At 40.2% G+C, this 21,331-nt stretch overlaps 1 protein-coding gene across 1 annotated transcript; it reads left to right on the plus strand.

The window, feature by feature from the left end:
- The first annotated feature begins 1,635 nt into the window (after window positions 1-1,635).
- FAM167A (family with sequence similarity 167 member A) lies at window positions 1,636-14,258 on the plus strand. The gene is made up of 2 exons (XM_032216757.1): window positions 1,636-2,155; window positions 13,384-14,258. Exons 1-2 carry the CDS (start codon window positions 1,778-1,780, stop codon window positions 13,645-13,647), a joined length of 642 nt encoding a protein of 213 aa, XP_032072648.1. The 5' UTR covers window positions 1,636-1,777; the 3' UTR covers window positions 13,648-14,258.
- The last annotated feature ends 7,073 nt before the right edge of the window (window positions 14,259-21,331 follow it).

The following is a 21,331-nucleotide window of genomic DNA, read 5'->3' on the forward strand; positions in this document are numbered from 1 at the left end:
GTTTATCATTTATTGTGACCAAGTTTGGTTGTTTGAAGAAGACTTGGAAGCTCACATCAACCACAATCGGGGTAATCCCAGGTAAAGGTTAACACTTTCTCTGGAGTGAAGACTGGAATGCTAAAGTATGAATATTTTAAAATATGAAAATAGCCTCCAAATCAGTGGTGGGTTCCTACTGGTTTGGACCGGTTTGGCTGAGCCGGTAATGATATGGTGGCCTGGGTTGCTGGAACTGGAAGTGACCCAGGCCTGCCATGCTCCCGAACTGGTTCCCCAGTCTCTTCTGCTGTTGCTGGCAGGTTTCTGTGCATGCACAGAACAGTTTTCAGTCAACTGCGCATGCACGAACGAAGTGAATACTGCATGCACAACACGCCTTCTCAGCGAACCAGTAGTAAACTGTTAGGATCCTACCACTGCTCCAAATGTGTTTTTGTTGTAACTAAAAAGCAGCCAGAGAAGATGTTGTGTCTGAGTGGAGAAATTGTGGGGAACAGTGGCAGTATGTAAACCTTTCTTCACACTTCAGAAGTGAACCCCTCAACTATTATTCATCGTGACTGCCCAAAAGAGCAACATCTGGTGGATTAAAATGTGACTGATAATACAGCTGTATGTGAGCTGTAAGTCCTTTCGCTTTAGGGTACTCTTTCACTGATTGTCACAACCTCCACATTTCCTTTTCAGTTTAAAATATGCTCAGACATTGATATATGCATTATTTGTATGACGCCTAATTTGACCCTCTGTAAAGGCAACTCCTTTACTTATTTATCTATAAATAATGTTTATTTATTTATCCTTTATTTAGGGACGCAGTGGCTCAGTGGCTAAGACGCTGAGCTTGTTGATCAGAAAGACCGGCAGTTCAACGGTTCGAATCCCTAGTGCTACATAACTGAGTGAGCTCCTGTTACTTGTCCCAGCTTCTGCTAACCTAGCAGTTTTAAAGCATGTAAACATGCAAGTAGAAAAATAGGGACCACCTTTGGTGGGAAGGTAACAATGTTCTGTGCGCCTTCGGCATTTAGTCATGCCAGCCACATGACCATGGAGACATCTTCGGACAGTGCTGGCTCTTTGGCTTTGAAATGGAGATGAGCACCACTCCCTAGATTCAGGAAAGATTAGCACATATGTGTGAGGGGAACCTTTATCTTTACCTAAAGGCACCTCTTGAAGTGACACAGGTTTTCCATCCTTATTACCCCAATCTCTTCCTCTTGTATTGAAAAGAATAATGGTAAAAAGTTCAGAACATGTTAAGCACAATATAACAATCAGAGTTTATTAATTGTGTAACACCCCGTCATTGCATTTCTTCTTAATGTCTGACTTCATCCTTAATAATCCACTTTATGGCCTGAAGCATAGTTCTTGACAAGTCTCATTGCAGCAAAATGTTTCTCTGCAAAGCTAAAAGCTTGTTTGCTCTTGCCCCAGAACTTCGCCAGATAGCTGTGCAAAATCTCTTAGCTAAATGTTTTCTTAAGTTAAAATATTCAACTTCCATTTCTTCTCAAGTCAAGCCATAGAAGGAAGTTCTGATTTCATGTGTATTCTTTTTTTTTATGGTTCCTGGCTGAATCAAACAATATGCCTTTGTTTTTCTGCATAGATGATTGGATGAAAGGAGTGTCTTGAATTGACTAGGGAAAATTGCTGTGTGCCCAGGAAGTTCTGAGGAACAAATCTCTGTTTGAATGGTCCTGCCTGCACCTGGGACGCTACTGCAAACCTTGCAGTGGATGTTTCTGATTTCTCAGCAGAAAGGATGACATCCACGCCAGAAATCCAGATAGAAGAAATGCTGGATAGTGTGGATGATAAGGCTGAAAGTGGTCCCCCATTGGATGACCATCTGCGGAATCTGAAAGCCCTGACAGAGAAACTGAGGCTGGAGACCAGGAGGCCTTCATATTTGGAGTGGAAAGCTCATCTGGAAGGACTGTCCTGGAAGAGCCATCCCAAACCTCCCGAGGAGGACATGGGCAGGCAAGAGAAGAAACCAACAGAGGAAAATATTTCTTTGAGAGAAGTGCAGGTTCATATCAATGGAAGTTCTTCCAGAAAACCAATTCTGCTTGTCCCGGAGAAAGTGTGTGGCTTTGGAAACATTGATGAAGCATTAAATTGGCTCCGGAAAGAGTTGGTAAGTAATTCCCTATTGTTTTTTAAAATTGTTTATCAGCAGAACCTCTAGGCATGTTTTAGGATTACTGCTGAAAAGACAAAAATGAGACCCATCCCTGGCAATGATTTTTTTTAAAAAAAGACTTTTTTCTTTTCCTCTTTCCCCTAGTTGTTCTTCTTTTTCCAGTTCTTTCCCCAAAAGCACAAAGTGGAGTTTGCTATATGCTTTTATAATGTTTCTGGAAGATTAATAGATCCTGACTCCAACAAGGCATTCAGTAGGAGAGTGATAATTGTGAGGCAGACATGGTAATATTAATGTAGATGCCCTATAGACTTGATAGACTTTCAGACAATTTGAACTAGGGATATACAGGTGAAACTCAAAAAATTAGAATATCATAATGCAACTTAAAACTAATATATGAGATAGACTCATTACATGCAAAGCAAGATAGTTCAAACCGTGATTTGTCATAATTGTGATGATTATGGCTTTCAGCTCATGAAAATCCCAAATCCACAATCTCAGAAAATTAGAATATTGTGAAAGGGTACACTATTCTAGGCTCAAAGTGTCACACTCTAATCAGCTAATTAAGCCATAACACCCGCAAAGGGTTCCCAAGCCTTTAAATGGTCCCTCAGTCTGGTTCAGTGGGAATCACAATCATGGGAAAGATTGCTGACCTGACAGTTGTGCAGGAAACCAACATTGACACCCTCCATAAGGAGGGAAAGCCTCAAAAGATAATTGCAAAAGAAGTTGGATGTTCCCAAAGTGCTGTATCAAAGTACATTAATAGAAAGTTATGTGGAAGGGAAAAGTGTGGAAGAAAAAGGTGCACAAGCAGCAGGGATGACCGCAGCCTGGAGAGGATTGTCAGGAAAAGGCCATTCAAAAGTGTTGGGGACTTTCACAAGGAGTGGACTGAGGCTGGAGTCAGTGCATCAAGAGCCACCACACACAGACGGATCCTGGACATGGGCTTCAAATGTCATATTCCTCTTGTCAAGCAGCTCCTGAACAACAAACACAATCAGAAACATCTTACCTGGGCTAAGGAAAAACAGACCTGGTCTGTTGCTCAGTGGTCCAAAGTCCTCTTTTCTGATGAGCGCAACTTTTGCATCTCATTTGAAACCAAGGACCCAGAGGAAGAATGGAGTGGCACACACTGCAAGATGCTTGAAGTCCAATGTGTAGTTTCCACAGTCTGTGTTGATTTGGGGAGCCATGACATCTGCTGGTGTTGGTCCACTGTGCTTCATTAAATCCAGGGTCAATGCAGCCATCTACCAGGAGATTTTGGAGCACTTCATGCTTCCTTCTGCAGACAAGCTTTATGGGGATGCTGACTTCAATTTTCCAGCAGGGCTTGGCACCTGCCCACACTGCCAAAAGCACCAAAACCTGGTTCAATGACCGTGAGATTACTGTGCTTGATTGGCCAGCAAACTCACCTGACCTGAACCCCATAAAGAATCTATGGGGCATTGCCAAGAGAAAGATGGAGACATGAGACTGAACAATGCAGAAGCGCTGAAGGCCGCTATTGAAGCATCCTGGTCTTCCATAACACCTCAGCAGTGCCACAGGCTGATAGCTTCCATGCCACTCTGCATTGAGTCAGTAATTGCTGCAAAAGGGGCCCAAACCAAGTCTTGAGTACATATGCATGCTTATACTTTTCAGAGGTCCGATATTGTTCTATGTACAATCCTTGTTTTATTGATTGCATGTAATATTCTAATTTTCTGAGATTGTGGATTTGGGGTTTTCATGAGCTGTAAGCCATAATCATCACAATTATGACACATCACGGCTTGAACTATCTTGCTTTGCATGTAATGAGTCAATCTCATTTATTAGTTTCACCTTTTAAGTTCCATTACTGAAATAAATGAACTTTTGCATGATATTCTAACTTTTTGAGTTTCACCTGTATTTTAATGGACCACTGTGGCTTACATGTGTTATGCAGCTCAGTATTCACATTACAAAAAGCAAGAGCAGGATACATACATGCATATGCCTTGCTTCAATTCTGTTTTTAGAAAATGAGAAAATGGGGAAAGATATTATTTGGACTCATTTGAAACAGTCAAGGAGACACTTCATTTTGTTAAGGCGTGTTTCTTTTTTGTCTCGGTATCTGAGTATTGCTTTTAATCAGTTGGTGAGCAATATTGCAGCATGGTAAGGCGTGTGATGCTTCAAACTGATGTATTAATAGATTGCATCCCATCATAAACTTTACATGGGGAGGAAAAATCTGTTCATATAACTTAAACTACCTGATTCCAAGGGTGAGATCATTTCATCATCAGATTGGAAATAGATGCTGTGATTATAATGCCACCTTCTCTAGTTTTGATGGAGATGCTTGTAGGTCCATGAGCTGAAAAAAAAGAGGAAGTATTAGCAAAATACTTTTGAATTTCTACATACAGCCTACATAATGTTCCACCCAGCAAAATGAGAGATGATTCTTTAAAGCTAAAAGGAAGCACTCAATCTGAGATTATAAAATCCCTAATCCTGGAATCAATGAGATAGGGGGGGAAAAACAGGGCCACATCTGAAACTTATTTTTAAAAAATAGTTTCAAATGCCTTTTTCTTTTTTAAAGTGGCGAGTCCAAGAAAGGATAATATTTGTAGCTCAGGGTCGAAATCAGGGGTCCTTGGTGCTCTCGGAGGTTGCTTATTTTCTTGCAGATGTTTCATTACCCAAACTATGATGATGTTACCTAGTTTGGATAATGAAAGGTCTGCAAAAAACCAACCAAACTTAGAGAGCACCAAGGATCCTGCAAAGTAGTGATTACTAGCCAGATGGAGTGAGAAGTTATAATAGAGCCCTGCCAAATTACATAGACCCTAGTAAAATGACAGAGAGAGAGAGAGTGGGGGGGGGAGGGAGGGAGAGAGAGAGGGAGGGAGAGAGGGAGGGAGGGAGAGAGAGGGGGGGGAAAAAGAAAGAAAGAAAAGGAAAGAGGTATGTTTATTGCTTTTTCTCTTCAAACCTGGAGCGACTCATCAAAATGAATGCAATTCTAATCTCAGAAAGGAATTCTTACAGTATATAAAATGCCAGCAATCCTACATGTTTCCAGCAGTCTCCTGGTAAGCAGGGACTTATTCCTTACCAAGAGCACTTAACATTACACTGTTGTCTCAAAATGGGATATGGTCATCAGATGGGTAGCTTATAAAACTGGCTGGGGAAGAATTAATAGAAGGAAGTTAATTTTTTAAGTCATTGGAGTGAAGTAGAATTTAGAGTTCAAAACAAGTGCATTTTTGAATACCAGATGCTGCAGGGAAAACCTAGGAAAATGATTACTATCTTAGGATTTTTTTTTCCTGTTGGTCCTCCTAAAAACATTTGGGAATGTAATGTTGTGCTGCTGAATTGGAATTGGAGAGACCTAAGTTCAGATTTATCCTCAATTATTAAAGTTCGCTGGGTGACTTAAGGTCAGGCACTCTCTTAATATTAAATTGCCCCAAAGAGTTGTGTGAAAAAGTTGAAGGAACATTATATGTCATCAGTGGTGGGATTCAATTTTTTTTACTACTGGTTCTGTGGGTGTGGCTTGGTGGGTGTAGCAGGGGAAGGATACTGCAAAATCACCATTTTCTCCCCATCCCACCAACCTGCTTTCCAGCTCCGTTCTCCTATGCAGGGCAACAAAAGAAGACGCAGCCGACCATCTGGGACTCGGGAGGCAGTGAATAGATTGGAGGGAGGGCCAGCCAGAGGTGGTATTTGCCAGTTCTCTGAATTACTCCAAATTTCTGCTACCGGTTCTCCAGAACTGTCAGAACTGGTGGTACTCTGTGTGTGAAGCTCTTGAATGACAGGCAAGCAAGCAATCTAGCAAATTAATGAATAAAATGAAGGACACTGGGCAATCATTGTTTCAGTTTAGCAATACATTCTTCTTATTTAAAAGTGTTACAGTAACTGAGGATAAAGAAAACAAAACATGATAAAGAAAAAACAACAAATACATTCATTGAAGCACATTCTTTTATTTTCATGCAGTTTGATTGGATAGTGTTTTGCATACGCTGTTTCTGGAAGGAGGAAAGCTTCTTCCATTCAATAGAATTTGTATTGGGGGTTGTCGAAACAACATAATTTTCAACATGAAATATTCCCATGCTTTTTCATCACTGCTTCCATGTTTTTCTTACTATAAGGGCTTTTGATTGAATGCCAGAAACTGTCTGTCTGAAGCACTCCAGGTCACGCAAGCAGAGGATAAGTTGCATTCATTCATTCTTCTTCTTACATCTCTTTATTTAAGGAATCTTTCTTAGAAACCCAGAAAATATCAGAGAAGATTTTATGCTTTAGCAGACTTCAGAGATCAACACTGTACCCCGTGGAGTTGGAACTATTATTTTTCTATCCCTGTATATGTTTACATTCCCAAATAATATTTTACTATGCAAGAAGCTTGCGAGTTACCCAAGCTATCAGAAACTAAACACAAGTACTGAACATGGGATGGAATCCAGCAATGCCATCTTTCTCCTCATTGTCCATGTAATTCTTCTGTCAACCATCCCAAGTTTTACCTTGTGCCCTTTATCAGCCTCTTCCCTCCCACTTTCAACCTCTCTGTTTTTATTTTATTAGAGTACAAAAAAGTCTTCTCACCCTGAAGGCAGAAAATTCTTCACAGTAAGAGGCTTTATCTCCCTGGGAAAAGTTTGATGCTATTGGACTTCAGCTGGTGAAAAGCTGATCCTTATAAGAAAGGGGGGGGGAGAGAAATCAGTACAGGAAAAAAAAATCTAAAAATAAAAACCATGTTCTAAAGCCACAAAGACACAGAAATGGCCTGACAGCATGGATTAACTTTGATCTAATCTGACATTCTGCTTTTACCAGCAACCTCTTAGAAAGAAAACAAGGATAGCTACCAAACTAAGTGTCAGCCTCTGTTTCGCTACTTGCTTTTCGGCTGTCATTGAAATGGGGAGGGGGAGGCATGGTATTTGGGAAGGGAAGTTTTTAGTACAGGAGAGATTATAAAAAGGGAGCTTTGTTCTCACCACCTACTGTGCATGCTGGAGATAGTGGATGGGCCCGCCAAGGCCAACTGTTCTGCATACCAAACTGATGATGGTTTTTGAAGATGGAACTCACATGACACCCGAGGGATTTGCAGATTGGACTAGGGATGGGGTTACCAAGGGGAGGGGGTTGGGCCACATAGTGATATCTATGATTACGCGCGCTTTTGCCTCAGATCTTGCGTTGCTTAGCTGCTATCTTTTCATAACCAGTAAAAGTACTCTTAATTCTGCGAAATGGAGTTAAGTGGTTTCTTTCTTGGTTGCTGAGGGAAGCTGGATTGATACTAAGCATGTTTAGCGTTTCATGAAAGGCTGCCTTTGAAATGTGATCCTATGTAATCAGATTTAGCATTCGTTCAATCTGCAACCCAGTCATCAGACTCTTCAGCAGCCTCCTAGAACTAGAAGTGATTCTTTTCAAGGAAGTTTCTCACAAAGTTCTCCTTAGCGAGATTCATTAATATCTTGGGGGTTACGTATAGGGGTTCGTTGTTAAATTTACATGTTTTCACATGCTCACCGGGGATTGGTTGCCCAAACCTCAGGAAGTTTAAACAACTGTCATTGGCTGGCTGCTCTGCCGGAGCTCCTTAAAAGGTGAACTCCAGCAGCCCAGCCGGCAGAGCACAGTCACTTACTCTTGCAGTAAAAAGTGCTGAAACTCACTCGTGCCTTTCGCCTGCTGTTTCTCACCGATCTAACATTGGGGTTAAAGTATTCCAGCAACTGAAATATTTTCAGTTTAGAATTAATATATATCTATGTATGCGAATATGGAGAGTTTCTAATCCCCCCCCATATCCTGTTTGTAATCTACTGTGTAATGAAGTCCCTTCACTGACAATGGGGAGGATTTGAAGTGGCTATTTACAAAAAAGTCCTCAGAAACTTTATCAGTCTGACAGTCAACTCTCATATTGGTTTTATAACGATGCTCAAGAAAAATACAGAACTAAAACAAATTAAAGACATTTTTCTAAAATAAGGTTGGCGGATAACATCAACAAAATAAAACTGACCAAATGACATTAATAAATCATCTTTCCTCCAGATGAACAGGAACTACATCTTTTGAGAACTCTCAGCTAACATGTTAGTTTCGAGAGTTTTATTTCCAACATACGTGGAGGGTATCAGTTGGGGAAACACTAATCTACAATTGCCATCCTCCACTACTTTCTAAGGCAAACACCTCTGAATGGTTTGCTGCCATTTTGTGACTGGCAGAAGTTGATAGATTTTTCTCTCTGTGAAGAGCCGATTGAATGTTGTCACAGAGTCTCCATGTGCAAATGAAACAGTTACTTTCTGTTGTAAACTGCAATATCTGTAATCTGTATTTTATTTATTGGTCAATTTGAGGTATTATCAGTGGTGAAATTCAAAAAACTTTACTACCAGTTCTGTGGGCATGGTTTGATGGTTGGGTCCTGTGACTGAGTGGGCATGGCCAACTCGATGTCACTCATGGCCATGCCCACTCAGTCACAGCCTCCCCCGCAAGCCTTGCCCACAGAACCTGGTGGGAAATAATGTTTGTATGAGTCCATTCACAGTGGAGTTGCTGCTTCCTTTATGGTTCCCCCTGGCCCCCTCCCTCCTGGGGGTTGAAGTACCTTAAAGCGATAGGCTGCAGCAGCTCTGCTGTGAATGGAGGGAAAACGTTTGGATTGTCTCTGCCACAGAATTCAACCTTAAATGCAGCAGAGACAATTCAAATGTTTCACCCTCCATTCACAGCAGAGCTGCTGCAGCCTGTCACTTTAAGATAGTCCCCAGGAGGGAGGGAGCCAGGGGGAACCATAAAGGGAGCAGCAGCTCCTCTGTGAATGGAGGGAGAAACCTTCAGATTGTCTCTGCTGCATTTAATGTTGAATTCTGTGGCAGAGACAATCCAATTTTTTTTACCTCCATTCACAGCAGAGCTGCTGCTCCCTTTATGGTTCCCTCCCAGCCCCCTCCCTCCCAGGGACTATCTTAAAGGGACAAGCTGCAGCAGCTCTGCTGTGAATGGAGGGAAAAACATTCGGATTGGGTGGGTGGGTTGAGGGGCCAGAAGGGCTGAGTGAGTGGCGACTGGGTGACCAGGTGGGCGTGGGTGGGACCACCAGTGATTTTGGTGCCTGTTCGGAGAACCGATGCCAATCGTCCCTGCCGGTTTGGCTGAAAAGGGCCGAACTGGGAGGATTCACCCCTGGGTATTATCCATCTCACTCTCAGAGTCACTTTGGACTATGTACACTTAACTTTTCCTCAAGTTTCACCTTTTTATCAGGAAAGGATCCCCCATTGTTTGATTTAAAAATAACAAAAAGCCCCAGGGTGCATAATCTTACAGTTCCAGGGTACAAATGACCCTTTCCTGTCTTGAGGATATCTCCAAGTTTTTCTTCAATGGAATTTTTCATTAATAGAAGAGGGAAATGTATTAATTTATTAGATCTTTTTCCCACCTTCACTATTTTATATGTAACTCAAGTTGGCAAATGTATGAAATACTCCTTCCTCTTCCTCCTGTTGTCTCCACAACAATCCTGTGAGGTGGGTTGGTGTGTGAGAAACTAATTGGTTCAAAGTCAGCCAACTGGTTTTCATCCCTAGGGTAGGATTAGAACTCCTGGTTTATAGGCCAGCACCTTAACTACTATGCCAAACTGGTTTTATATTGGTTAAATGTGTAGGTTTTGATCCTATTAACAGTATTTAATTTTAGTCAAGCCAATGCAATCAAATTTGTATCAGTCCCACCCTCTCAAAGACCATTTGCATTTCTTGTTCTGAGACACTTGTATTCATTGTATCTTAATTGATTTTGGAGGGGAGAGCTTTGGCATTTGTTCATGAGACACGTTTTGTTTATCTCTGCCATCCTCTCATTTTGCCAACAGAGGAAGAAACAGTACCCCAAGGCTCTGTTTTGGGCCCGATACTCTTTAACATCTTCATCAATGATTTGGATGAGGAAATAAATGGGGAACTCATCAAATTTGCAGATGACACCAAGCTGGCAGGAATAGCCAACATTCCAGAAGATAGGCTAAAGATACAGAAAGATCTTGACAAACTTGAACATTGGGCACTATCTAATAAAATGAAATTCAATGGTGAAAAGAGTAAGGTTCTACATTTAGGCAACAAAAATGAAATACACAGGTACAGTATAGGTGATACCTTGCTCAACAGTAGTAACTGTGAAAGGGATCTTGGAGTCCTAGTCGACAACTATTTAAATATGCCAACACAATTCGAGGCTGCATAAACAGAGGGATAGAATCAAGATCAGGTGAAGTGTTAATACCACTTTATAATGCCTTGGTAAGGCCACACTTGGAATACTGCGTTCAGTTTTGGTCGCCACGATGTAGAAAAAATGTGGAGACTCTGGAAAGAGTGCAGAGAAGAGCAACAAAGATGATTAGGGGACTGGAGACTAAAACATATGAAGAACGGTTGCAGGAACTGGGTATGTCTAGTTTAATAGAAAGAAGGACTAGGGGACACATGATAGCACTGTTCCAATATTTCAGGGGTTGCCACAAAGAAGAGGGAATCAAACTATTTTCCAAGGCACCTGAGGGTAGAACAAGAAGCAATGGGTGGAAACTAATCAAGGAGAGAAGCAACTTAGAACTGAGGAGAAATTTCCTGACAGTTAGAACAATTAATCAGTGGAACAGAAGTTGCCTCCAGAACTTGTGAATGCTCCAACACTGAAAGTCTTTAAGAAGATGTTGGATAGTCATTTGTCTGAAATGGTATAGGGTTTCCTGCCTAGGCAGGGGGTTGGACTAGAAGACCTCCAAGGCCTCTTCCAACTCTGCTATTGTATTGTATTGTATGGAAGAGCAGGCAAAGACAAAACATGAAGAGATTCCCAGGCACCAGTAAATATTATTCTACTGCTGGCCTGACATGTTTTGAAAAATATATAAAAATATATCCTCACAAGGGAATTTAATGTGCATTGTTCAGATAGCTTCAGGAACAGCCTTTGGGAAATGCATATAAACTGCCCTCAGTAAAAGCTCCAAAGTTCTAGTGATGGGGAAAGAGTGGGATGATGTAAATGAGGCAACAGGAACAGCAATTAAATTCAAAACGTTTGGTGGCCACTAGGTGGCAGACATCCAACAAATGTAAATGATACACTGAATATTATTTGTAGGCAGTATTGCAATCATCATTATCTAGAATTTTATTAAGGTGTTTGGGTAGCATAGAAAAGTGTGAAATGGTGAGGATTGGTTTTGTTATTAATTCATTAAATCTAGCATTAAGATATGTCTAAATGTCTATAGATTCCTGTCCCTGTGATTAGATAGTGTAGTATTTCAGATTATATACTGTATATAGGAGGAGCAGCATATGTAGGGAGATGATACAGATGTTAAAATAATAGTCACAGCAAAAAAATCAAAGTCTCATCCCTTTGTATGGGCATGTAACATAACATGGCCATTCAAAATTACAACATCACTGAAGAAACGGATTTATGACCAGTTTTCACACTTAAGACATTAGTTAGGTAATAAACATTCAGGTGCTTGGCAACTGGTACCTATTTATGACAATCGCACTGTCCCAGGGTCACGTTCGTAATTTTCCCAACCAGCTTCTAACAAACAAAGTCAATGGGGAAAGCCAGATTCACTAAATGACTGTATGATTCACTTAACAACTGCAGTGATTCATTTAACCACTGTGGCAAAAAGGGGAACAACTCAATTAACAAGTACCTTGCTTGGCCACGAAATTTGGGGCTTATCTGTTGCTGCAATTGCCATCTTAGGTGGTTTTTTTTAAAATCCCAACTCCCCTCTCCCCTCCATGTCGAAACTGCTGTATAGGTAGTCCTCAATTTACAACCGTAATGGAGCCTTCCCATTTTGATTGTAAGTTGTGACCAGCATGAAGTAGGTCACAAAAAAACCCTTGTCCTGGGACAAAAACTTTCCTAGACCCTGTACATGAGGGATTTTCTCATTGTGTTTAGAATAGAATTGTCAGCTTCTGCTTTGCTGTTGCTTCAGCTGCCATTGAAATGGGGAAGGAGGGCATAGTATTTGGGTGGGGTTACTTATTGTGCAGGAGGAAGATTCTGGAGGTCTTTGGATGGTCAGACTACGCATGCGTGGATGTTTCCCGCCTGGGTTAACGGCACCGACATTCCATCTTCGTGATGTCTTTTGAAGTTATCTCACACCTGACACTTGAAGGACTTATGATTGGACTAGGCCTATGATGCCAGGGGGTGTGGAATGGGCTATTCTATATATCAACTGCTTTCGCGCCTAATTAACCAGACTTTGCTATGCAACCGCTCTTTAACCATTTTTAATTAGTAAAAGTACATTTGATTTTCCACAAATGGAGTCTCATGGTCTTCTTTCCTGATTATTAAATGGAGAGGTGCTGACAAGAATAGAATAGAATAGAATAGAATAGAATAGAATAACAGAATTGGAAGGGACCTTGGAAGTTTTCTAGTCCAACCCCCTGCTTAGGCAGCAAACCTTACACCACTTCAGACAAATAGTTATCCAACATCTTCTTAAAAACTTCCAGTGTTGGAACATTCACAACTTCTGGAGGCAAGCTGTTCCACTGATTAATTGTTCTAACTGTCAGGAAATTTCTCCTCAGTTGCTTCTCTCCTTGATTAGTTTCCACCCATTGCTTCTTGTTCTACCCTCAGGTGCCTTGGAGAATAGTTTTGACTGCCTTTTCTTTGTGGCAACCCCTGAGATATTGGAACACTGCTATCATGTCTCCCCTAGTCCTTCTTTTCATTAAACTAGACAGACCCAGTTCCTACAACTGTTCTTCATATGTTTTAGCTTCCAGTCCTCTAATCATCTTTGTTGCTCTTCTCTGCACTCTTTCTAGAGTCTCCACATATTTTTTACATTGTGGCAACCAAAACTGAATGCAGTATTCAAGTGTGGCATTACCAAGGCATTATAAAGTGGTATTAACACTTCACATGATCTTGATTCTATCCCTCTTTTAACTATGGCAGCAGTGGTGATGAATAACCCATCTCATTTTCTGCCAAAAGAGGTACAAGTTGCAACCCCAGGTCTTTGCATCTCCTCCTGATTTGATGATCCTCTGCTGTCCTGTCACACTCTTCCAAATTTTGTGTTCCAGATGGAAATGCGCCTCCAGGACCAGCAGCTGGCTCGGCAGCTCATGCGCCTGCGCAGTGACATCCACAAACTCAAGATTGAGCAGACCTGCCACCTCCACCGGCGGATGCTGAATGATGCCACCTATGAGCTGGAAGAGAGGGACGAGCTCTCTGACCTCCTCTGCGATTGTCCCCTCACATCCTCCTTCAGCCTCTCCACCCCACTCAAGCTCATTGGCGTGACAAAAATGAACATCAATTCCCGCCGCTTCTCGCTTTGTTAAAGTGGGAGGAATGGGCACCAGAAGTGTATGGGATGGGAGATACCTTCAAGACCTAGGAGAAGAAGCTCCCATTGTCTGGTTGGGAGATAGGCACAACAAGGGAGAAGAGAGAGTAAAGGGGCTCTTCCCCTGATCTAATAGGAGTGGGCTGTGGTGCCAGTCAAGATAGTATCCAGAAGGATTTGCAGACAAGTGGAGAACAATGAGGCTCCCAAAGGACAGGAACACATCAAAATCTAAGTCATACAGGCAAAAGCATCTCTTCTTTCAGTGATTAAACTTATCCTAAACCATGTGATGACCTGGAGGCTCCCTAACTGAGAACAATAAAGGAGAAACATAGCTGAAAACCATTAGTGAAGTCTTTTGGCCCCATTCAAATGAGAGAGATGAAGAATTCATGTTGCTGCAAGGAAGAAAGAGGGAGGGGAGCTAGCCAGAAAGTATTATGTACTATCTAAAAAAAGATTTCAGTTTAGTTTTTGTCAGTGGGATGCAGGTAATGTGTAGATACAATTGTTTATAGAGATTCTCCAGAGCCATCCAGGTCATCATTGTCCCCAAGATGCTGTTCAAAAGGCAAGTAGACTTTCTTGGCTTTTTTCCCTTGAAAATGTGTTGCTTCTCATCCAAGAAGCTTCTTCAGAACTTCAGACTTGAAGAAGCTTCTTGGATGAGAAGTGATACAATTTCAAGGAAAATGTATACATTTTCAAGGAAAAAGAAAGCAAGACAATCCAGTTGCCTTTTGTAGATACAGTTGCTGGTTTGCTTCTATGACCAACTAAGGTCTTCTTGTTGTGAGATGTGGTTTCTAGAATCTCAGTGGTCTCCAACCTTGGCAACTATATGACTTGCGGACTTCAACTCCCAGAATTCTTCAGCCAGCACATGCTGGCTGAGGAATTCTGGGAGTTGAAGTCTATAAGTCATAAATTTGCCAAGGTTGGAGACCCCTGTTCTAGATTGTGCTTACTTGGGACAATTCTGTATTGCAGTTTAGGTGTCTGGTGTCCCGTGATGCTGTTTCTCAGACCTTCAGATTTCTGGAAGTTAGTAATGGGGTTTTGCTGGTGCTCGGTCCAGACTGGCCATTGTAAGATCTGATCAATTGTTCCTCTGTTTTTGCTTTTCTCAAGTCTTATGGTCTAATCAGCTAGGTGAAAATTAGGCCTTAGTAGATATCACCCTCCTAGAATTTGATGAAGCCAAGCTGCTGACTTTCGAGCATGTCAGTTAAAGCCAGTGGTGGGATTCAAATAATTTAACAACCGTTTCTCTTCCCTAATGACCAGCTGGGTAGGTGTGGCTCGGTGGTCATGTGATTGGGTGGGCATGGCCAACTCCATGTCACTCACGTGGATGGACACTTCACCTTAGCTGTTACAATGTAATAAGGGTTAACTGGAGAGGCAGTTTCTGTAAGCAGGGCAATAAAGATTAGGCTAGAAACAACACCAAAATGTTTCCTTCCTGCCTTCCTTACAGGATTAGTCCTGTAAAGTGGAAAAAACCAAAATGAGATTTCTTCCAACAACTGGTTCTCAGAACTGCTTAGAAAGTTAATTGGTTCTCCTGAATAGGTGCAAACTGGCTGAATCCCACCACTGGTTAAAACTATCTATCAATAAGTGCATACATCAGGATATTTCAGAATGAGTGGGATCAGAAAAAGCAAAAAAAAAAAAAAAAGAATTATATTTTGCACTGTTTATTTCCATGCCTTAATACAGTTCATTACCAGAGGATATGAGATGAGAAACAATAGCTCTCCAACCTTGAGAAATGGACCCATCTTTTCCAGGGTTCAAACACAAATGTGCAGGCACTGGGACAAATGGGAGGAATCACACCTTTGTGCACTTCTGATAAGCAGCTGATGGACCACTGTAGGAAGCCAAAAGTAGCATTTTGATCTGATGTAGCAGTTTAGTTATTTTGTCTTATAAATGTATATTCTGCCCTTCTCTGCTAGTAGTATCAAACAGGCTACATTGCTTCAGTTTCTCAGTCATTTCTGATTCTTTGTGATCTGAAGGATACAATACTGCCAGGAGTAACTGAAATGATAAAAAAAATGAAAGGACATTTATTCATAGATCAACAGCAATAAGAATACTACAGAATAAAATGTCAGTTAAAGCAACAGCAAAAAGACATGGATGGAAGAGGATTTTCAAAGCCAGAAGGAATGCAGAAGTTCTTCAGCTATCACCAAAAAATATATAAGATAACAATAATTTATACAAGATGATTGTGCATTGCTCTCTAGACTGGTGCTCTTTATATGTGTTGAATGTATCTCCAATTATTACAGCCAACATGGCCAAATTAAGAGGGTCCCAAAAGATGGATTTTCTTTGTTCCTGAAATGTAAAGAAAAACCATGGTGGCACAGTGTTGCAGGCTAATTTTTCTGAGTGCCAGCAGTTTGATTCTCACCAGCTCAGGGTTGACTCAGCCTTCCATCCTTCTGAGATCGGTAAAATGAGGGCCCAGATTGTTGAGGGCAATACGCTGACTCCGTAAACTGCTTAGACAGGGCTGTAAAGCACTGTGAAGCGGTATATAAGTCTAACTTTTATTGCATTTAATATAGATTAGCCATCTCCCAATTCCCCAAAGGCCATACAGTCTTGATTTGTTCCCACTCTACTCCTCATGAAATTACAAAAAAAGCTTGTCACAAAAGTACAAAGAGTAGCATTTAAGCTCCTTTTCCAGATAGAGAATATCAGAATCAGGGGATGCTACAAAGAAGACCTCTTCCCAGGTTTTCTGACTTATATCTGATGACAATTGGACTAAGGACAGTCCTGGACCACTAGGCTGTCTTCTTATTAAGGTTGCAGAACATAATTGGATTCCAACTAAGCTCGGATACATTCTAGTTCTTGTCCTACCATATTTAGCAAGCTATATTTCAAAATCTTATATAAGCAGCTGCTTAAAGAAAATCAAAGACTTGGTACATGATTGTAGGCCAGCTTCTGAATAGTTGCCTGCAGGCACCTCCTCACTGTGAGTTCATGTTTAAAGCAGGAAAACAACATCTGTTTATGGAAAAGTAAGAAGGATGATTCTGTGGCAGCTGGACTGAAAGAGAAAGTTCATTCTGCCTATTCACACAGTTTCTAACATATCTGCAATCACAACTTTGGCTTAAGCAGAAAATGTGCAGGAATGGGAAACTCAGATATTTTCTTTCCTTCCTGAAGAAAACAACTATCCAGGCATATACATTTAACATTATGCATACTAATATTCACATGTGCTGCCTCAAATAGCTGATATCCGTTTCCTCTTGAAAACTTTGGAGGTTGTTCTACCTCTGAGATATAAGGAGAATATTCTGTCCATTGGCATGTTGATGGGATCCATTTTGTTTTAATGATACTATCCTTTTCTATTCAAATAAATGATTTGATTCTTTTGGTATTGACTGGAAGTGCTTATTTTTTATTTTGTTTTGGGGAGGATGGGAAGAAAGGGAAAAAAAACTGAAGTGGAACATTCAATAAAGTGTTTAAACATATTTAATCTTCTTTTCTGCAAATTCAACGTGCCAAGATGTCCTAATATTGTGTCTATGACTGTTGTAACAAGAAAAAAAAACCTGGTGTAGATGTTGTTATCACATGGTCCAAGGAGTAAACAGAAATAGTTTAGAACTGCATGGCAGAAATTTTCTAGAAAGGTACAGAGTTTGTCTACATACATCTAATTATGTTAGGATTCTGTTCAGGAAATCCAGTACATCCAAATCCTCCTCCCCACCATCTTAATCTATTCAAATCAGTTTCACAAAGTTGGAACATTTTCTGGCCTTTCTCTGGTTGTGTAAATATCTGGGTCCCATAAGTAGAATTGTAGCAGTACAGCTTTGATGGGACTATCAGATCCAGGCAGCAGAATTCTATTTCTATATCTCTTTGCTACATTCTCATGACCATCCGAATTACTGCAGTTTATGGAAAGCGCTGGTTGGGCATTATACAGACAGGTGCCTTTGCCAAATGAGAGGTATCTGGTCTCTTATACAACCAATTTGCAAGCCAAAAGGGCCCTGAAAGGTAGTTCCTTCTGTCTGGAGCGATACCATTTGCCTGCAGCAGCCTAAAATGGCCAGTAGGAGGTGGATAGAACCAGAGGTGGGTATTCAGCAGGTTCTGATCAGTTCTGGAGAACCAGTAACAGAAATTTTGAGTAGTTCAGAGAATCAGTAACTACCCCTTCTGACTGGCCCCGCCCCATCTATTCACTGCCTCCCGAGTCCCAGGTGATTGGGAGGGAATGGGGATTTTGCAGTATCCTTCCCCTGGAATGGGGAGGGAATGAGATTTTACAGCATCTTTTCCCTGCCATGCCCACCAAGCCATGCTCATAGAACCAGTAGAACCAGTAGTAAAAAAATTTGAATCCAACCATTGGATAGGATCCATCTCTCTGATCACATCAGCTGTCATTTCCTTCTCGTCAACCTTGCTATCACCTGGTATTGCGATGTCTATGATTGTAACCTTATTTTTCTCAACCAGTGAGATGTCTGGTGTGTTATGCGCCAGTATTTTGCCCGTTTGTATACAAAAATCCCATAAGATCTTAACCATCTGATTTTCGGTGACTTTTTCAGGCTTATGTTCCCACCAGTACGTTGTTGTTTTAATATTATAATTTTTGCACAAATTCCAGTGGATCATTTGTGCTACTGAATTGTGCCGCAATTTATAATCAGTCTGCATGATATTTTTACAGCAGCTGAGTATGTGAGCAATAGTTTCATCAACTTCTTTGCAATGTCTACATTTGGCATCATCAGAGGATTTTTCAATTTGGCCTTAATGGCATTTGTGCGGATAACTTGTTCTTGCGCAGCCAGGATTAGTGACTCTGTTTCTTTCTTTAATGTACCTGTTGTTAGCCATAACCAAGTTCTTTCACTTATTTTTCATTTTTCAATTATTATTAATACTAATACTAATATTAACATTAATGTTAATAATACTAATATTAACATTAATGTTAATAATACTAATATTAACATTAATGTTAATAATACTAATATTAACGTTAATGTTAATATTATTAATAATAATAATATTAACATTAATGTTAATATTAGTATTAATAATAATATTAATGTTAATGTTAATATTAATATTTAAAAAGGAAAACACAAATGCAATGGTCCAAAACTGGAAAGGGATTCTAAAATACTGGCAATAAAGTCTTTAAATCCTCACTTCAACCCCAATTATTTCAATCTGCTGTTACACCGGAGGAAAAGAAGTCAAATGGGTGTAAATAATCTTATTGTCCAAGGAAATAAAAGGGTAAGTGGCAACACTGTGTTTGGTGTCTGCCAGAATGAGGTTTTCTTCATTTGTTCTTTTCTGATTTGCAATTGCTTTAGGTCAGCAAAACATTGCTCCAGCCTAGAAGTGCTTCCTGTATTTTACTAACTAATTCTGTAGATTGCTGTTTAGGTTTATGTTGAAGTCCCAGAACTTGGTTCTAGGACATTGGAAGGAATATAAAATGTGTAGCTATCTTGTATTTTTATTTTAATAATTGTCATGTTTCAGAGAGAGAGAGAGAGAGAGGGGGGGGGGAGGGAGGGAGGGAGGGAGAGAGAGAGAGAGAGAGAGAGAGAGAAACTCAGAATGCCCCAATGCTTAGGTTTTTTTTTTAAATAAAACTTCTCCACACTTATCTTTGGAGGCCTGTCTTTGGAGAAGACTTCCTGCTGGGCAAGATGAAACGAGAAAGAACTTGGCATCCTCTACCTGTTAAGTGATCAAATGAGCCAAAGGCATCTTTGGGATGTGCAAAGCTCTATCTCCAGCAATTCCAAGATCCAAGCAGCAGGCAGCTGATCAAAAAGGTTTCCTATGCTGGAGTTACTTATTACTGCTTAGTAAGGGCTGTGCAAAAAAAGCTGTTATGATGTGTCAACAAGTTTTAGCCAGGGGCAATTTTATTTCAATTGTCTGGAAATCTGTAGCTTGTCATTTGTTGCATTGGAAAACTGGAAGACGTTAGAATACAAATGGCAACTGTCAGGATGAAGTCTCCTCCTTCCTCCCCTCTTTAATTTTAGTATATAAAAGGTAAGCAGATCAGGGAGGAGGATAAATGCTCTTGCAGATTGAACGCACCTCTGAGAAGTATTCGGGCTGAGCCTCCTGCTAATCATATGATGCATTTCTTAATCACACTACCATTTCCTTGTATATCCCAATAGCAGAGTTTGCCAATTGCACAGTGGCAGATAGGACAGCACAGCAGAGGGTTAACATCATTGCCCAGAGGATCATTGGTTGCCCTCTCTCCTCTTTGGAAGAACTTTATAGCTCCCACTGCCTTAAGAAAGTTCAAAACATTCTTAAAGATCCATCTCATCCTGGGCACCCTTTTTTTGAACTATTGTCATCTGGCAGACAGTACAGGATAATGAAAACAAGGACAACTAGGCTGAAAAACAGATTCTATCCCAGAGCAGTAACTATATTGAATTCTACTGCATAGTGAAATATTAAAGCAATATCAGGGTTTTCAATTCAATTGTTCAGAATGTGAAGGATGTGTGTTTTGTTTTGTTTTTATAGTTTTCTTAAGTATGATATACACTGAGGATGGCATTTAATTTCATTGTACGAAGTGCAATGACAATAAAGTAAACTTAAACTTCAAGATTGATCTTCAACAGGATGGCTCAAAGTAGAATTATCAACATAATTGCCCTGAGGTAGTGCAGATGGAACATTTTTACATGCAGATTGAAAGTATTTTTTTTTAGATGACGCTAGGAATCAACCCATTTGGTGAATCTGACTCACTAAATGCTAATCAATGAAGAATACAGTAACTCTGCTTTACATGTTTTTGATTTATCTATCTATCTATCTATCTATCTATCTATCTATCTATCTATCTATCTATCTATCTATCTATCTATCTATCATCTATCATCCATCCATCCATCCATCCATCCATCCATCCAGTAGAAAATCAAGGGTCTGTATTGCAGATGAGTATCCATTTAATATTAAGTTTGTCTAGAAGCCAGAAAGGTTTGTTTCAAGTGCTGAGCCAAACATTTGGTGCTACTGTAGTAACAAAACTGGACCAATTGGTTGGAAAGAAACAAAGCAGATATCGAGATTTTCCAATTTAGAGATGATTAGAAAGAGCAATATCTTACAACCCCAGGAAAAGAAATAGTTGGTTTAAAGAGTTCTAAACATTTCTGGACTTGTATGTTCTCTGAAACACCACCTGTGGAAGAAATCAGAAAGGTTGCATAGCTCTAACATTTTACAAATGTAGCATTTTTCTAAATTTTTCATATCTGTGCCAATTTAGTACTTCTGAAACATTTTGTATCTATATTTTCATACAATTATATTGGCTAGATAGCAGTATTTATTTTATTATTTAATATGATAGCAAAGGATACTTTTATCTTTGTATCAGATATCTTGCTTGTATTGTAGCTTTCCATAAAGCTTTATTATTGTTGTGTGCCATTTAGCTGAATTGCTATGCATAAACTAACTTACAGTATGTTAATTGGCAAAATCCCGAGGGTAAAAAGTTTTATTTAAGCTAACTGCTTTTTTCGTCTATATTATTTATTTATTCATTCATGCACTTTTAGAGGCCACCCAGCTCCTTAGCAACA

The sequence above is a fragment of the Thamnophis elegans genome, chromosome 4 (assembly GCF_009769535.1).
Source record: "Thamnophis elegans isolate rThaEle1 chromosome 4, rThaEle1.pri, whole genome shotgun sequence".
NCBI classification, from domain to species: Eukaryota; Metazoa; Chordata; class Lepidosauria; order Squamata; family Colubridae; genus Thamnophis; species Thamnophis elegans.

Excerpts from the sequence above, each read along its gene's own strand:
- FAM167A (XM_032216757.1), top strand. The coding sequence starts at position 1,778 with ATGACATCCACGCCAGAAATCCAGATAGAAGAAATGCTGGATAGTGTG. Across the intron at positions 2,156-13,383 it reads ATTGGCTCCGGAAAGAGTTG|ATGGAAATGCGCCTCCAGGA; the intron begins GTAAGTAATTCC and ends TTTGTGTTCCAG.